Source organism: Lampris incognitus, chromosome 13 (assembly GCF_029633865.1).
Source record: "Lampris incognitus isolate fLamInc1 chromosome 13, fLamInc1.hap2, whole genome shotgun sequence".
NCBI classification, from domain to species: Eukaryota; Metazoa; Chordata; class Actinopteri; order Lampriformes; family Lampridae; genus Lampris; species Lampris incognitus.
This window is the reverse complement of record NC_079223.1, coordinates 46,300,238-46,319,479: the sequence shown is the minus strand read 5'-3', so window position 1 is coordinate 46,319,479 and position 19,242 is coordinate 46,300,238. Positions and strand designations below refer to the sequence as shown.

Sequence of the window (19,242 nt, the reverse complement as noted above, 5' to 3'; positions counted from 1 at the left end):
AACCTTAATATCAACAACAATAATAATAATAGGCGATAGTATGGTGAAAATAGTCGCATTTGCGGACTGAATTTCAGTGCATTGTATTAGGAGGCCCTGCCTCCTCCTAATTAACCTTTTATTTTTTAACCAGTTCTGGCTATTTTATGTCTTTTTTTTGTGCCTTATTTTGTAATTCTTCTTTAAAAAAAATGTACGGCACAAAACACTTTGTATCACCTTTGTGTATGAAATGTGCTACACAAATGAACTTGCCTTCACCTAACAACGATAAAATAATGTCGTATTTTACTGAATCCCTCGGTAAAATCCTCCATGTTCTTCCTTCCAGCAGTAACACTGCCCTCCAGCTTGAGGGTGGGGTCAGAGATCCTCAGACAGGTCACCTTACTGTTATTACCACACAAAAATGACAAATGAAGGGGGCGTCCGGGTGGCGTGGTGGCCCACTCCGTTGCCTACCAACACGGGGATCTTCGGTTCGAATCCCCGTGTTGCCTCCGGCTTGCTCGGGCGTCCCTACAGACACAATTGGCCGTGTCTGCGAGTGGGAAGCCGGATGTGGGCGTGTGTCCTGGTCGCCGCACTGGCGCCTCCTCTGGTTGGTCGGGGCGCCTGTTCAGGGGGAACTGGGGGGAATAGCGTGATCCTCCCATGCGTTACGTCCCCCTGGTGAAACTCCTCACTGTCAGGTGAAAAGAAGCGGCTGGTGACTCCACATGTATGGGAGGAGGCATGTGGTAGTCTGCAGCCCTCCCCGGGTCGGCAGAGGGGGTGGAGCAGAGACTGGGACGGCTCGGGAGAGTGGGGTCATTGGCCGAGTACAATTGGGGAGAAAAATACATCCAGGGTCGTGGGGATGCTGGAGCCTATCCCAGCAGTCACTGGGTGGCAGGCGGGGAGACACCCTGGACAGGCCGCCAGTCCATCACAGGGCCCACACACACACCTAGGGACATGTAGTCCGGCCGATTCACCTGACCTACAGGTCTTTGGACTGTGGGAGGAAACCGGAGCACCCGGAGGAAACCCACGCAGACACGGGGAGAACACGCAAACTCCACACAGAGGACGACCCGGGACGACCCCCAAGGTTGGACTACCCCGGGGCTCGAACCCAGGACCTTCTTGCTGTGAGGGAACCCCACCCCCCCAAAAAAAACAAACAAAGTGGGAAGACTGCTTGACTGGCAGTGACTTACTGGCTCTGGAGGAGGCGGCGGTGGAGGCTCCTTGATCACCTGAAGATAAACAGAGAAGGCGTTTCACATGTGACGGTGAAATAATGGGATAGTCTCGAAACTTAAAAACGTGTGTGGGGGTGGGGGTGTGGGTGTGGGGGTGTGGGGGTGGATGCTGATGTGTAAAATACTTACTAAGGTGCAGCAGAGGGGCCAAAACCACCACATCAGCAGCAGAGCCAGCAGCAGGAACAACACCAGCAATGAGATCAGCACGATGGTGCCGTCAAACTGTGTGTACACACACACACACACACACACAGACACACACAGACACACACACAGAGAACAGAGAGTGTCGTTGGACAAAAACGTACACAGGAAACGGAGGAAAAAGCCAAGCAGAAGATGTGGAAGATGTTTGTGTAGCGGAGGAGCGATAAAGAAAATACTCACAGCCTCCTCTGACGACAGACAGAACAGAGGAGACTTCAGAGCGGAAGGAGGAGAAAGGGAGTGGACTGCTGGAGAACAAAGAAGAAACGAAAAGAACGGTTTGGAAGAAAAGTTCAGCTCACAAATGAGGACAAAGGAGGGCGACGGCGGCCGGCTCGCAGGGTTGAAACCGCAGCGTAGAGTCCCACAGTGGGGCTTGTCCATAAAACAGTCACTCGTAAGAAGACGTTGTCTGTGGAATACTCGCTGTTGTGTTGTGAATGAGGTGCACTGTGTTTTAAGAGTAGTAACTATAGTAACTATAGTAGTAACTATAGTAACTGTAGTATAGTAGTAACTATAGTCACTATAGTAACTGTAGTATAGTAGTAACTATAGTAACTATAATATAGTAGTAACTATAGTATAGTTGTAACTATAGTAACTATACTATAGTAGTAACTATAGTATAGTTGTAACTACAGTAACTATAGTAACTATAGTATAGTTGTAACTATAGTAACTATAGTAGTAACTATAGTATAGTAGTAACTATAGTAACTATAGTAGTAACTATAGTATAGTTGTAACTATAGTAACTATAGTAACTGTAGTATAGTAACTATAGTAACTATAGTAGTAACTATAGTATAGTAGTAACTATAGTAACTATAATATAGTAGTAACTATAGTATAGTTGTAACTATAGTAACTATACTATAGTAGTAACTATAGTATAGTTGTAACTATAGTAACTATAGTAACTGTAGTATAGTAGTAACTATATTAACTATAGTATAGTAGTAACTATAGTAACTATAGTAGTAACTATAGTATAGTAGTAACTATAGTATAGTAGTAACTATAAAATCATGTTTTTCGCTGCCGTGGGTAAAAGTAGTTACTAACGGATGAAAAGTGCGGCGTGCAGTACGTTGTGTACACTCACACATTCCGTTGTGGTGATGTGAACGGAGCTGGTGATGTAGGAGATGCCTTCATTCATGCTGACCTGCAGGTAGATCACCCTGCAAAACACAGGTGCGAGATTTACTACACACGGCCTGCAGAATCTCAACATCAGAATCACAAACACTTCATTTGCTGTTTCGGTTCATGCACTCACGCACGTGAAATGAAACGAAACACGGTTTCCCCCAGCCCACAGCAGTGCAACACAACGACAACAACACACATATCCAAACTACATGAACTACAACAACACATACTATATCCAAACTCTCTAAACTGAAAAAAAAAATCACTGTCCAGGAGAACGAACGCCAGCCAGGATGACTGTCGGAACTGCCGGTCTGCATGGGCTAGCAGTTAGCTTAGCCTGCCCCGCTTCCACGTCCTGTCAGACGGCCCGCGGTGTCTCCTCTTCAGATGCAGCTCCGGTCAGGGCCGTGGTCCTTGGGCCCACAGGATGAGGCAGACCAGGCTCCCTCAGCCAGACACCTTCGACACTAGTCGCCGCACTCCACACGACGACACTAGAAACACAGTCAAGGCCGGGCGAGGCCGCCGCCACACCGCCCTCGGTGTTATCAGAACTGCCGGTCTGCGTGAGCTAGCAGTTAGCTTAGCCTGCCCCGCTTCCGCATCCTGTCAGACCGCCCTCGATGTTTCCTCTTCGGGCACAGCTCCAGACAGGGCCGTGGTCCCTGGGCCCACATGATGCAGCAGACCAAGCTCTCCCATCTGATCCAGCTCCAGCTCTCTCAGCCATCAAACGAAGACAAACTTAGACACAGATGTGGACAAAGACACTGCATGGACGGTGCTGGGTGAGGCCGCCGCAAACGCCAATTCGCGCCGCCATCTTTCCACACCGGAACTGGGTGAGGCCGCCGCAAATGTGAATTTGTGCCGACATCTTCCCACACCGGAAGCGGAAACGATTTTACACGCACACACACACGCACACACGCACACACGCATGCACACACAAGGCCACATCGCTGGGAGTGAAAGTCTTTTGAGAATTCAGGGAGCTTCTCCACCCTCAAAAGGAATCTTCTTCTGTTTGGATCTGACCCAACCCTCTAATGTGGAGACCACGGACAGCCAAATGACTTCCTGTCACCCCCACCCCCTTGTTAAAGCTGCTATCTCTGTCTCCAGCGCACAGAGAGAGAGAGAAGGAGAGAGAGGGATGGGGGAGGGGGGGGGAGATTAGGGGGAGAGGCATGCGAAATACAGAGGATGTCGACAACGACGGAAATGGGAGCATCAGGTTGCGCAAGCTAAACGACAAGAAGGAGAGCGGAGAAACTGAAATAGCCAAAAACGTCAGTGACTGGTCGATCGATCACTCGGTGAAAAAAAAAAAAAAAAAAAAAAAGTCAACCAGAGGTGCAGGGTGGGGGTGGGGTGGACGCAGCAGACAGACGGTTGGGTGGGGGCAGCTACAGGTTTGGAAATGAATGGAGAAAAGGGTTTCTGTGTTGCGGTCATGGTTAGGGGGGATAGAGACAAGAAGGGCATTGAGGTCTGGGGTTCAGATTTGAAGCAGGGGGGTGGGGGGGCACTGGAGGGTGATTGGGGAGGAAGGCTGAGGAGGGAACTGTTGAGAGGAGAGGAAACAGAGAGGGGGGATGTTAGGGAGGAGGAGGTTTTCCTGTTCTCCTTAACTCAGCACTGTCCCCCCCCCCCGAGACCCTCTCAAACCTCTCTCTTTCTTTTCATTCCTTCTAACACTGACACACTGTCTGCCCCCCCCCCCCACCAACACACCACCATCCATCCATCCATCCATCCATCCCTTCATAATGGTGCAGCTCATCCCATACTTCTGACTTACACAACTGTGACTAGGGAAAACGGAGGTATAAGTAAAATTCTGTCTTTTTACACAACTTTTCTTCATATTTGTTGTCCATGTGCGTACCGGTTCCGATATCGTTTTACCCATCGTAGTAGTCAGGGAGGAACTGGACCACTGCTGCACACAGCTTTACCACGGGTCCTGATGGGGCAACCGAACAATCAGCTAAACCACGTGATAAATAAAAGTTCAAATCAATTGTCGATCACATTGCTGACCTACGTCCTGGTTCAACCTGCAGGAAGTAGCAGCCTACACTTCCGGTAGGTGGGAGTAACCATCCGCAAACTAGCCAGCCAGCTCCATGGAGAAGTCATGGATAACGGACGGTCATGTCCACGGCCTGACTGGCTGGGACACCGGGGGGGGGGGGTTTGTTCCGGTTGTTGCCGCCTCAGCTACCCAGTGGGATGCTGTTGTAAAGCTGAGTCCAGCTGTGGTCCTGGTCCTGTGTCCAGTCTCCAAAATGAAACTGATGAGTAAAGTGATATCATAACCAGTATGGACAATGGAAAAATAACTATGAGAAAAGATCCACATTGGGGAAAAACAATAACTGAATTATCCTTTCAAACTCCCTCCTTCTCTTCCATGTGGTATAACCCCACCCACCCCCCCCCCGTGCGCTCTCAGGCAGGCAGGGGGCCACAGTGCTATCAGCTCCATGTTGACAATGTGATCTCATCCCCTATCAATCATTAATCTGCCCACTATATCTGTCTTTGCCCCGTACGTGCACATGTATCTGTGAATGTGCTGGGTTGCTGCATCCGGAAGGTCTCAAGTCAACATGGATTTGCGTGACGGCATCATGACTTCATCAAAAGCGACAAGGCTTGGGTGGGATGGGAGGTGGGTGAGGGTGTGCATGAGGGACGGGGAGGGGGGGGTTGCTTGTGGCTCTTGCTGGAAGCTGGCGGACCAAATGGTACACTGAGTTTAACATCGGTGTACCAAGCCAAGAATCTTGTGTAGAAAGTTCCACACCACAGAACGCAGTCTTATTTCACACCACCAAATGTGAGGTTGTTGTCGCCTATCTACTACAACTGCTGCTTCATATACTACTTTCAGCTGCTCCCGCTAGGGGGCGCCACAGCGGATCATCCGTTTCCATCTCTTCCTGTCCTCTGCGTCTTCCTCTGTCACACCAGCCACCTGCATGTCCTCCCTCACCACATCCATAAACCTCCTCTTTGGCCTTCCTCTTCTCCTCTTCCCTGGCAGCTCCATATTCAGCATCCTTCTCCCAACATACCCAGCATCTCTCCTCCACACATGTCCAAACCATCTCAATCTTGTCTCTCTTGCTTTGTCTCCAAACCATCCAACCTGAGCTGTCCCTCTAGTATACTCGTTCCTAATCCTGTCCTTCTTCATCACTCCCAATGAAAATCTTATCATCTTCATCTCTGCCACCTCCAGCTCCTCCTCCAGTCTTTTCATCAGTGCCACTGTCTCCAAACCATACAACATAGCTGGTCTCACTACCGTCTTGTAAACCTTCCCTTTAACTCTTGCTGGGACCCTTCTGTCGCACATCACTCCTGACACTCTTCTCCACCCACTCCACCCTGCCTGCACTCTCTTCTTCACCTCTCTTCTGCACTCCACATTACTCTGAACAGTTGACCCCAAGTATTTAAACTCATACGCCTTCGTCACCTCCACTCCTTGCATCCTCACCATCCCACTGTCCTCCCTCTCATTCACACATAGGTATTCCATCTTGCTCCTACTGACTTTCATTCCTCTTCTCTCCAGTGCATACCTCCACCTCTCCAGGCTCTCCTCAACCTGCACCCTACTCTCACTAGAAATCACAATGTCATCCGCGAACATCATCGTCCATGGAGACTCCTGCCTGATCTTGTCCGTCAACCTGTCCATCACCATTGCAAACAAGAAAGGGCTCAGAGCCGATCCTTGATGTAATCCCACCTCCACCTTGAACCCATCTGTCATTCCAACCGCACACCTCGCCACTGTCACACTGCCCTCATACATGTCCTGCACCACTCCTACATACTTCTCTGCAACTCCCGACTTCCTCATATAATACCACACCTCCTCTCTCGGCAGCCATTCATATGCTTTCTCTAAATCTACAAATCCACAATGTGTAACTCCTTCTGACCTTCTCTATACTTCTCCATCAACATTCTCGAAGCAAACATCACATCTGTGGTGCTCTTTCGTGGCATGAAACCATACTGCTGCTGCTGATCACCACCTCTCCTCTTAACCTAGCTTCTATTACTCTTTCCCAAATCTTCATGCTGTGGCTGATCAACTTTATACCTCTGTAGTTGTTACAGTTCTGCACATCACCCTTGTTCTTGAAAATCAGTACCAGTATACTTCTTCTCCACTCCTCAGGCATCCTCTCACATACTTCCTCATTCCACCACCAAGTCTCCTTGTCTTCCTTCCTCTGTCCTGATGACACACCAAGTACCTTCCTAGCTGTCTCCCTCACTATTTCTGCAGTGGTTGTCCAGCCATCTGGCAACTCTTCACTACCACCCAGTGCCTGTCTTAACTCCTCCCTGAACTCCACACAACAGTCTTCCTTCTTCAACTTCCACCATTTGATCCTTGGCTCTGCCTTCACTCGCTTCCTCTTCTTGGTCTCCAAAGTCATCCTACAGACCACCATCCGATGCTGCCTAGCTACGTTCTCCCCTGTCACCAACTTGCAGGCTCCAATCCCTTTTAAATCGCATCTCCTACATAAGATATAGTTCACCTGTGTGCACTTTCCTCCACTCTTATACGTCACCCCGTGTTTCTCCCTCTTCTTGAAATATGTATTCACCACAGCCATTTCCATCCTTTTCGCAAAATCCACCATCATCTGTCCTTCCACATTTCTCTCCTTGACACCATACCTACCCATCACCTCCTCATCACCTCTGTTCCCTTCACCACAATGTCAATTGAAGTCCGCTCCAATCACCACTCTCTCCTCCTTGGGTACCCTCTCCATCACGTCATCCAACTCACTCCAGAATTCTTCTTTCTCCTCCATCTCACACCCAACTTACGGGGCATATGTGCTGATAACATTCATCAACACGCCTTCGATTTCCAGCTTCATACTCATCACTCTGTCTGACACGCTCTTCATCTTCAACACACTCTTGACAGACTCTTCCTTCAGAATTACTCCTACCCCATTACTCCTCCCATTCACACCATGGTGGAAGAGTTTGAACCCACCGCCGATGCTCCTGGCCTTACTCCCCTTCCACCTGGTCTCTTCTTCTCTCCATCATATCAGCCAGCTCTCTCCCTTTACCAGCCATAGTGACAACATTCAAAGTTCCAACTCTCACCTCCTTACTCCTACCCTTCCTCCTCTCCCTCTGCCTCTGAACATGCCTTCCCCCTCTCCCTCTCCTTCATCCAACAGTAGCATAGTTTCCACCGGCACCCTGCTGGCCAACAGTACCGTTGGCGGTCGTTGGTAACCCGGGCCTCCACCAATCCAGTATGGGAATCTGATTTATGATCCGCATATTTAATTTGGCAAAGATTTTACGCCAGATGCCCTTCCTGACGCAACCCTCCCCATTTATCCGGGCTGGGGACCGGCACTAAGAATACACTGGCTTGTGCATCCTCAGTGGCTGGGTTAATCTATAACCTAGCCATAACTTTAATCCCAATGCAGTCCTAATCCCTAACCTGTTTAAAGAGCCATATTGATGCTTTTGCATGTTTTGGAAACATGTTTTTTTTTTACTGCAAACTGTGTACGCTTTACATCCCTGCTGACGACCTCCCAAAGCATGTCTTATGTTTTTTGTTTTTTTTTAGATTTCTAAAATCTTTTTTCTTTGCTTCAGGGTAGCACATTGATTTCCATTCATTCCAATATGGCATGGAAAACAATTTGCAGAGATGTCAAACTTGCTCTGAGATCTAGCATGAATCTAATTCATTAATCTAACATTTAACTGCCTTCACGGTTTGTCAAAATTCCTTTTTTTTTTAAAATCAAAGTTATGCTGTCGTTGCAGGACAACACAGTTGAATAGGAAAATCGGTTTGAAATGTTGCGCCTCGCTAATCGTCAGTCACAACCACACCTGAAGACACCTGCACAGCAGAGCGTCGCCGGCACAAATAAGCCGCTCGAAACAAAGGTCTTACAAATGAAATTCCTAAGTCAATAACTTCTTCACGTGGACAGGAATGTCAGCCAGATCAGCAGAGAATGTAAAGGATGGGATTCATCCCCTGAACATTGGAATTAAAGAATATAGGGAAATCAGGTAATTATTCCAAAATCTGGAAAACAATGGCACGCTTTGGAAAATGGTTGCAAGTAATGTAAAGTATACCCTATGTGTAGTATATGGGCTAAAACCACAATAATAAACTCGGGATTGAGTATAATCACTGAGCATGACATCAATTATGGCTTAAAAGCTGTGCAGCTACCATGCTGCCATCTTGGTGTTCCCTGTGGGCGGACATCACCAGCGACTTGTTTCCCACGAGGTAAGCATTTATAATTATGGATGTGCTTAATATCCACTAACCATTAATACCATGTGCTTCTTTTTTCCGCTTCCGGTGCAGGAAGATGGCTGTGCAAATTCACATTTTTGGCGGCCTCACCCAGTACCCTCCATGCAGTGTCTTTGTCCACGTCTGCGTCTAAGTTTGTCTTCGTTTGATGGCTGGGAGAGCTTGGTCTGCTGCGTCCTGTGGGCCCAGGGACCACGGCCCTGCCCGGAGCTGCACCCGAGGAGGAAACACCGAGGGCGGTCTGACAGGATGCGGAAGCGGGGCAGGCTAAGCTAACTTCTAGCCCATGCAGACTGACAGTTCCGATAACACCGAGGGTGGTCTGGCGGCAGCCTCGCCTGGCGTTGACTGTGTTTTTGTCGTCGTCATCTGGAGTGCGGGGAGGTGTGTCAAAGTTGTCTCGCTGGGAGAGCTGGTGTTGGATCGGCTGGGTGAGCCGGCCTGGTCTGCTGCGTCCAGTGGGCCCAAAGACCATGGCCCTGCGCCCGAGGAGGAAACACCAAGGGCGGTCTGACAGGACGCGGAAGCGGGGCAGGCTAAGCTAACTGCTAGCCCACGCAGACCGTCAGTTCCGACAGTCCTCCTGGCGTTTGCCCTCTTGGACAGAGAGGTTTATTTTTTGATATGTTGGATATATGTGTGTTTTTGTAGTTCGGGTGTGTTTTGTCTTTGTGTTGCACTGCTGTGGGCTGGGGGAAATGACATTTCGTTTCATGTCATGTGTGCAGGTGCATGGATTGAAATGACAAATAAATGTTCCTGATTCCTGATTTAACACCATCAGCTCTCAGAAAATGCAGTTAACTGTTGACTTTAGTAGTCACGTTACAACCAGAAACATTTGATTAATTACCATTTGCAACATTCTAACATCGCTATCACGTGCGTCGTTTTGCCGCATCCCTTTTTAAATGAAGTCTTGCACATCCAGTCAAAGTGATGAGCCGGCAGAAACCCCGGCTGCAAATGGCTTTTTAAGGAATACCAAGGTCTTTACGTCATCGCTCCAGAGTTTGTTATAGATCGGGGGCTTGGACATGAAAAACAACGGTATAGCCCTTTACTATCTGAACAGAAAGATGTGCCATGTATAATTTTGTTGAATTTGGTGGATGTGGAGCCACTCGGAGCACCGGAAATATTACACAATCGACACCACATCATTAAGCACCACAGGAAAGCCACGCTGCTCCGTGTAAGCAGGATGATCCCATGGTCACTTACCGAAGACTTCACATCACAACATTCACGTGCTCTTCGGTGAACACTTTGGGCTCGGAGTTAGAAGGCCGAGAAGCAAAAGTTAGCCGTTAAGCTAAAGTGTAGGAACGTTTACTGATCTTGCTACGGGAGACATGGCGATTTTGTGGCCAGCATAGGCATTGAGGACGGTGATTACATCTGAGCTGAACTATATGTGCATTAAACAGTTCCAATGAACCCCCTTCCCCCCCTGCCCCGGCCAATCAGAGGTGATTATTCTGCAGTACCGTGGTATGACACAACCTGTACAGGCCTTAGAGAACTCTGCTACTGCTCTGTTCATGCGCTAATCTGTTCTCCCTCCGTGGCGTTATGGCGCAGGGCTCCCCAGCCAGCTGTTGGCCGCCTCCATGGGCCCTTTAGCCATTCACAGCTGATTTCCTCATTAGGAGCAGTTAGGCTGTGAGGAGGTGCTGGCTCCCCTCTAATGGGCCGTCTCCGTTTCAGGCAGCTCCACAGAATGTAATGACCCCCGCTTTCTGCCCTGCTCTCCATGGAAAGAGCCGAACCTAACACCCTGAATGGTTTAGATACTGCCATTTGTGTAATTTGTTTTGCCCTATTCACAACTCATCACAACTGCGTCTCTGCAGCCTTGATGTAATCCTGATTCTGACAGCTCCCCATGAGGATATTCATTGAGCACATGTGAGAAAGCTATATATATATATATATATATATATGAGTTCCCCAACATCTTGTAGTCTAAGTGTCCAAACAAAATTCCTCTTCCTCCGTCATTCAGGAGAGGCGATGGGCGGTTTTCACCCGCAGACGAGACAGGCTCAAACCACGGCAGAAATCTGAGTGACAGCGACAAGACAGATGATGACTGGGAGGTGTCTGCGGCCGCGGGCTGGAGTGTATAATTATGCACGGGGCTGCAGGCGGCGGAGACGAGAGGGCTTCTGGGTCCGAGTTCTCTCCCAGATCGTCGCCCACGGCATCGCCCCGTCTGCCCCCGCAACAAACTCCAACACACACGGGAAATCCAAACCCTCGGAGGAAACTTTTCACTGCCCTGCTGACTCCACTCACACTTTCTCTCTCCCAAAGTGTCAGACATAAATTGTGCAGGGATACAACGCACACGCATGCACACGCACACGCGCACATGGCTACACTGACAAACACACACACACAGAGTTGTCGTGGAGGTCTTTCTCTCCAGGAGGCTCTCATTAAGTCGTGTTCCAGGGCCCTCTTTCCTGTTGTCTCCTTGTGATTGGTGTCTGGCTTCGTTAGCCGTGACAAACACTGATTGATCACAGACACTTGATGACTTTGGGCCTAATTTGTTCAAGGACGGCAATCTTCTGCCTTCCTACACCGAACTAGTGCAGAGCTTGTCAAATACCAGCTGCAGAGTGCTATGGCGTGGAGGGATAATTGGCCCTGGTGTCTCACGGCGGGCCAACACTTGCCCGGGTGCTCTGTCTCCTCAGCGGGCGCGAGGGAAGTCGGCTGAGCGGTACAGATACGGAGTCTATGCACGAATGGTGTCAACATGGTAAGGAGTAAAAAGACGCGTGCAGCTTACCTTCCCACCTCCTCGATGACTGGAGCAGGACAGAGCAGGAAGGTATCCTCGATCCCGACCGGCCTCTCATCTGCACAGGAAAGTCACATTTCTTGTTATCGTCAAATTCCCAGGTCTGATGCACCAATGCAGCTACCTCAGTGCTGTCAGGTGCAGAGGTCAACTGACTCCCTGCAGATATGACTCATGTTGGACTTTAGGGGAACCCAGCATTACAGGATTAAATGAGAACTGGACCCATTATTGTCATATTTGCCGCAAAAACATCCTCCCCCTTTTTCTCCCAGTTGTACTTGGCCAATTGCTTTATTTTCCGAGCCGTCCCGGTCGCTGCTCCACCCCCCTCTGCCGATCTGGGGAGGGCTGCAGACTACCACATGTCTCCTCCGACACATGTGGAGTCACCAGCCGCTTCTTTTCACCTGACAGTGAGGAGTTTCGCCAGGGGGACGTAGCGCGTGGGAGGATCACGCTATTCCCCCCAGTCCCCCCTCGAACAGGCGCCCCGACCGACCAGAGGAGGCGCTAGTGCAGCAACCAGGACACATACCCAAATCCGGCTTCCCACCCGCAGACATCTCGGTCGGGTGTCTGTAGGGACGCCCAACCGAGCCGGAGGTAACACGGGGATTCGAACCGGTGATCCCTGTGTTGGTAGGCAATGGATTAGACTGCTATGCTACCCGGACGCCCCCACAAAAACACCTTTGCAGACAATTTCCAGCTGAGCGTCTACTTTCAGGATATAGCCACTACCAAAAACACAGAACACGGGAAAAACAAAACAAAAACACAAGAAATCAAATGTATGCAGTAGACTACAGTATAAGGGCGTCCGGGTGGCGCAGCGGTCTAGGAGCAGAGACCTGGACGGCTCGGAAGAGTGGGGTAACAGGTCAAGTACGGCTGGGGTGAAAAAGGGGGAAAAGCCACAAAAAAAAAACAAAACAATATAAATGGAACTTTAATAGGGCCCTAGCACGGCAACCCTTGTAAAAATGCTCCTAATAGTCGAGAACGTTAAATACAGGAGAGAAAGCTCAGCCCAAAAAAGGGGCTTTTTTCGGACGTGGAAGTCCCAGTTCCCCAGTCACATCCTGTGAGAGGTCAGCACTCTGCAGCAGTCATTTACTTTTCCTTCACACTTCCAATGAGTCTCATCCGTCTGAGCAACTGTTTCTCACGCCGCCGCTGAAGCTGAAAGATTGTACCCGGATAGCGACGCTTTCCACACGCCAATAAAATCAGAATCAACAGCGAACGGGTTGTTTTTGAGGCAAAAAATCTGAAATATTTCTAAGAAATTCAGTCAAACTTGACTTTGGCTGTTTCTCGGGAAGTCAGAGCCGCTCGTCTTGCTGCCATTAATGGGAACTATGTTAATGGCCCTTCACACACGCACGCACGCACGCACACGCATGCACACACACACACACACACACACACACACACACACACACACACACACACACACACACACTTTCTGCAGAGTCACGTCCTGTGACTCGGTCCGCCAGACTCACCCAGGGTGTGCGTGTCGTTGAGTTTAAAGCTGCAGAGGACCTGGTCCGTGTTCCTGGCGTGGAGAAACCCGTTGCCCCTCACCACCACCTGGAAGCTCTCTGTGACGTGGGAGCAGAACATAAAGAGGCTCCATCAGCACCGCGCCAACGCTCCACCTGCACGCGGGTTCACAACTCAGCACGAAGTCTCTCCCTTAACTCGCTGCAGGAAGGCTGCGTTTGTCCTACATGAAATTAAACGAATTGCCCCCCCCCACCCCCACCCCCCCAGCCCACAGCGGTGCAAAGCAAAGACAAAAACACATGTCCAAAAACTACAACAACACATAGTATACTGACCAACACATATATCCAAACTGGAATAAATAAGTAAATTACTGTCCAAGGGAACGAACGCCAGCCAGGATGACTGTTGGAACTGCCGGTCTGCAGGGGCTAGCAGTTAGCTTAGCCTGCCCCGCTTCCACGTCCTGTCACACCGCTCTCGGTGCTTCCTCCTCGGGCGCAGCTCCACGCGGGGGCCGTGGTCCTTGGGCCCACCGGACGCGGCAGACCAAGCTCTCCCAGCCAGACACCCTGGGCACACCTCCCCCACCCTCCACACGACGACACCAAAAACACCACAGCCGAGGCGAGGCGAGGGAACGAACACCAGCCAGGATGACTGTTGGAACTGCCGGTCTGCATGGGCTAGCAGTTAGCTTAGCCTGCCCCGCTTCCGGGTCCTGTCAGACCGCCCTCGGTGCTTCCTCCTCGGGCGCAGCTCCACGCGGGGGCCGTGGTTCCTGGTCCCACAGGACGCAGCAGACCAAGCTCTCCCAGCCATCAAACGCAAACTCAGACACAGACGTGGACAAAGACGCTGCATGGACGGTACCGGGCGAGGCCCTCGCAAACGCGAATTCGCGCCGCCATCTTCCCACCCCGGAAGTGGGGGGGGGGGGATAAACAGCGAGTTGCATCGGAAATGCATCAGCGTCCAGTGCTGTGGTGTGAACAGCTTTTCCACCACTGGATAAAAAAAAACCCAAACCAAACACGGCGGAGCTCGGTTAGAGGTAGCAATGCTGTAGAGTCTGCGTGTAAAGGTCCTCCACAAGCGTGATAAGGCAACGTCTGTCTGCGTGTAGCCACAACACCATCGGTCTTCTCCAAACGTGCCGCTACCGTTCTGCATGTGGATGCCGAGATGAAGATGAAGATGAAGATGAGAGATGCTATCGCAGTCCCCCGGAAAATCACTCCCGGCTGCAGCCACCGACATAAGCAAACTACCACAGCGTCCACGTTTCTGCACTCATGAAACCAGCTGTTATCTCGCATGCACGCAAACCCTGAGGGTCAGATTCTGAATCGGAACCAGAAATTCTTCCGTTTCGGGTTTTCAAAGTTTAATAACTTTATGTTAAAAAACAAAGATACAGACCTGCCGCTCCCTGAATGCTCCTAACATTGCATATATCTGCATTAAAATAAGTTTTAGATGAGTTGCACAAAAAAGTTATAAGATCTACCGAAAACGACCAGGAGACAGCGCGTAATTTGCGCGTCATCGTGCGCGTCACGTCACTATTTATGACGCGTATTGGTGGCGTCATTTCCTTCGTGAAGTTCGTTGCTCTGTCCTAGAAACACACTAGCGCCCTCCAGTGGAGAGAAATTGACTAAACTTGATTTTTGGATCATTTCCAACATGTCTGGATACAGACGCACCATGACTCCCACCGGGGCGCTGCAGCATTTACAGGCGTTGGACAGCGGCCATTTTAAATTGTTTGAGAAATAGTATTAAAGTTGTTAAAATGTTAATTTTGGTGTCAGTTAGTTTCAGAACAGACACACTGACATGCGTATTGCATGCCACGTGTAACAAATGCTTGTCTCATACTTGAGAACCACTTCCGTTTGAAGCAGACGAACCTCTTCCGGTGCGCCATGAGGATCTGACCCGGAAGCACCACGCCAGGTCTGTCACGTTCTCAGCTCGAGCAGCAGAAATGGTCACGTGCCTCATCGGTGCTTGTTCTTATCAGTGTGCTTGTGATGTGGCTGTGTGAAAAGGCCATAATATGCTCCACTGCTGCTAATGCTGCAAGTTTTTTTGCAAATACCCCAGACTGTGTTGTAGCCAGTGTGTGTGTGTGTGTGTGTGTGTGTGTGTGTGTGCGTGCACGTGTGTGTGTGTGTGTCTTTGACCTTTCGGTCCCCCCAGGCACCGTTAAAGCGCGCTGACGGAAGCTTGCCAGCATATGCTGCAGTGTGTATGTGGCCGCCACCCAGCATATGTTGGACACTGGCGAAAAACCACTTGCTTAACAACAACATGCCTACAGGGCTGACGGCGGCACAGCCAAAGTAGGTCTGACCTTACCTATGGCACCATGGCACCAGGCTGTGTGCGCGCGCGCGTGCGTACGTGCGCGCGCAAGCATGTGAGTGTGTGCACAAACCTTTTGCACATGTTATAGTGTGTGTATATGGTTGTGTATATACTATATATGTGATATGTGTGCACTACTCAGGTCTGTTATGATTTCGTGTGTGTGTGTGTGTGTGTGTGTGTGTGTGTGTGTGTGTGTGTGTGTGTGTGTGTGTGTGTGTGTGATCGTGTTTTTCTGTGCACTGACGCTTCCTCCAGCATTATCGTGACTAATAGAAGTGAACGTTGCCCACACCTTTAACATTTAAAGCTGCAGCGTGAAGATCACTGGATAAAAACACCAGTGGGTCTGGGCGAGTACACGACATTACTTCTCAAAAGGTCAACCAACACACTTATGGCCTGCTAGTAGTAACAAGTTGGCACCAACAAGCAGAGAAGTATGTGAATAATCTCTGTGTCTGAGATAAACCAGAATGACATGTGATGTAGGAGACGCTTTTCTAATTTGTTCTCAGAACACATACACTTTCATCTTAATTATGTTTTCTTCCGCTTATATCTGCTTCCAGTGTGGGAAGATGGCGGCGCAAATTCCCTTTGCGGGGGCCTCACCCATTGCCGCCCATGCAGTTGCCTCGGTTTGATGGCTGGGAGAGCTGGCGCTGGATCGGCTGGGGGAGCCTGGTCTGCTGCGTCCAGTGGGCCCAAAGACCACGGCCCTGCCTGGAGCTGCGCCCGAAGAGGAAACACCGAGGGGGCGGTCTGACAGGACGCGGAAGCGGGGCAGGCTAAGCTAACGGCTAATCCATGCAGACCGGAACCACGGGACGCGGAAGCGGGGCAGGCTAAGCTAACTGCTAGCCCGCGCAGACCAGACACACAGGACGCGGAAGCGGGGCGGGCTAAGCTAACTGCTAGCCCGTGCAGACCGGAAAACACCGAGGGCAGCCTGACAGGACGTGGAAGCGGGGCAGGCTAAGCTAACTGCTAGCCAGTGCAGACCAGAAACACAGGACGCGGAAGCGGGGCAGGCTAAGCTAACTGCTATTCCATGCAGACCTGCAGTCCCGACAGTCATCCTGGCTGGTGTTCGTCCCCCTGGATAGTGATTTTGTGTTCGTTTGTTTTTAGCTTAGATATATGCGTTAGTTTGGACATGTGTGTTCTTGTAGTTTTTGGAGATGTGTTTTTGTGTTTGTGTTGCACTGCTGTGGGCTGGAGGAAATGACGTTTTGTTTCGTTTCATGTGCGCAGGTGCATGAAATGAAACGACAAATTTTGTCTGGTTTCTCGTCTAAATGTTCAAAAACCAAATCGGGGGGGGGCAGGGCGGAGTAACAACACAGACTCACTGTGTGGTTGTCCCTCAGATCACAGCTTCAACACAACCTCTTCTCACACTAACAACTGATGACACTGCTGCACATATCTGCTGCATTTTCTTTTAGCTACTTAGCACATAAGTTGTATAGCACTACTTGTGTGTGTGTGTGTGTGTGTGTGTGTGTGTGTGTGTGTGTGTGTGTGTGTGTGTGTGTGTGTGTGTGTGTGTGTGTGTGTGTGTGTGTGCATTTGCACATATGCATGCTTGTTAAAAGAAATAGTGACTCGTTAACTTGTCAGTGCTGCTCTGTCTTGTCTTCCACACCCCCCCCACACACACAGCACCTAATTAGCCCTCCTTCTCTAATTACAGACACCCCTATGATCTAATCCTAACTCCCTGTTTCCTCATTCCTCGTGGCCCTCCTTTCCACATTTTCCATAAAAGATTTCACTGCAGTAAAACACAGCTACAAAGGAATGATGCACTGGCTAATTTCAGCTCTGTCAGTTGGTGTGTAGTTTGGGGCTGTAATCATGAAGCAATATTACATTGACGCAACACTGGTCGGTAGCCACAACATCGTGTAATTTAACTGGAGGTCTTCACACTAATTACTGCTAATGCTGCGGCAGTCATGTCCCTTTCCCCTGTTGTTACCGTCAAATAACACGCGTTGTGCTCTGACAGCGCGCGCGCGCACACACACACACACACACTCACACACACGCACACACACACACCAAGCTAACACAAACAACAAGGGGCGCTGGGAAGGCTTCACTGGTCACAGCCTCGCGGAGTTAAGTAGATAAAGCGGGCTGTCGTCTGCAAAGCTGCGTATCACACCGCAGTCTCGCGTCTGCCTACACACCAGCTCAGAGCCTCGTGCCAAACCGCGTCCTGTTCAAACTGTTTATCAACCCGAGGAGGTGAGACCGTGCCGAGGAACACTCCCTGAGACGCCACATATCGTTACATTTTAATGAGATCGGACGTCATTGACGATTGTCCGCCATTTTTATTTTAAACGTCCGTGTTGAAAAATGTCCAACCTGAGCATCCTTTGCACACAGCCACACGCCAACACCACAGGCGCAGACCCACACGCCAACATGCACCCCGCACCCTTTCCCCCTCACACTCTCACACATTACACACACACACACTACACACACACACACACACACACACACACACACACACACACACACACACACACACACACACACACACTACGTGGCTGAAAGGTCAGTGCTGTCAGGCACATGGTGGGCAAGGGGCTGGTGGTGTCCCTGACATGCACAGCGCACGTGCTGCTGCCCACTCCTCTCTGCGGCTGCGGCTGCGGCTGCTTGTCCGTTTGCAGCTACACCTGAGAGGTCGGCACGCGCTGCATTTATATGTGTGTGCGTGCACAGGTTTTTGAACCGCGCTTGCGTTTAATTATGTGTGTGTGAGAGTGCATGGAGAAAAGGGGGAGGAGGAGGGGGAGGGGGGGTACTGCTTGTCCGAACAGAGCCTCTTCAATCACATTAGTGCGATGGGACAGGGAGGGGCGGGGTGGGGCAATGACGGGGAGGTGAACGGCACAGCGGGGCGGAAAGGGTCAGACGTTAATGAAAGCAGCGATCTCTGCTGTCACGTTAGATATAGGACCAAATCCCCACTGCCCACTTAGTGTGTGCCTGCGTGTGTGTGCGTGTGTGTGTGTGTGTGTGTGTGTGTGTGTGTGTGTGTGTGTGTAATCAGCGCTGTCATGTCTGATAGCGCGGCCCGGTGTTCACTGTCCAGTCTGATGGCCTGTTTGCGGGCGACTCGGTCTGGTCACTTCTCATCAACGTGAGGGATGCGTGTGTGTGCGCGTGTGTGTGTGTGTCTGCATTAGTGTACAGAGTGTGCATGTACGCGGTCATGACAGAAACACTTTCTCACTCCTGAAGCGACTGTCACATTACCCATGCAACGTTTCTCGACTCATGCAAAAACGCCCCCTGCAGGGGGGGGGGCAGTCAGTCCGTCCGCACAGCAAAGAAAGACGCAAACACACAAAAGCTGCACAGCGCACGGTGGTGGCAAGGGACCGCGAACGGACACACGCCACACGGCGTGAGAATGGCTGTGTGTGTGTGTGACGATGGAGGTATTCTACCGGAGACCGTTGATTGACCTCCGTCTGTAATTACTGACACGCGCGAGGCAAGGCCGGCCCCGCGCGCCCTGT

At 50.3% G+C, this 19,242-nt stretch overlaps 1 protein-coding gene across 1 annotated transcript in view; it reads right to left on the bottom strand.

Annotated features, from left to right (window-relative positions):
• Window positions 1-19,242, bottom strand: part of antxr1d (ANTXR cell adhesion molecule 1d) — a 49,308-nt gene that overhangs the window by 10,700 nt on the left and 19,366 nt on the right. The window contains exons 10-14 of the mRNA XM_056291681.1: window positions 13,312-13,410; window positions 11,789-11,858; window positions 2,566-2,644; window positions 1,377-1,472; window positions 1,203-1,241 (exon numbers count right to left, since the gene is read on the bottom strand). Of these exons, the coding sequence (XP_056147656.1) occupies window positions 1,203-1,241; window positions 1,377-1,472; window positions 2,566-2,644; window positions 11,789-11,858; window positions 13,312-13,410 (383 nt within the window). The remainder of the gene's footprint in view (window positions 1-1,202; window positions 1,242-1,376; window positions 1,473-2,565; window positions 2,645-11,788; window positions 11,859-13,311; window positions 13,411-19,242) is intronic.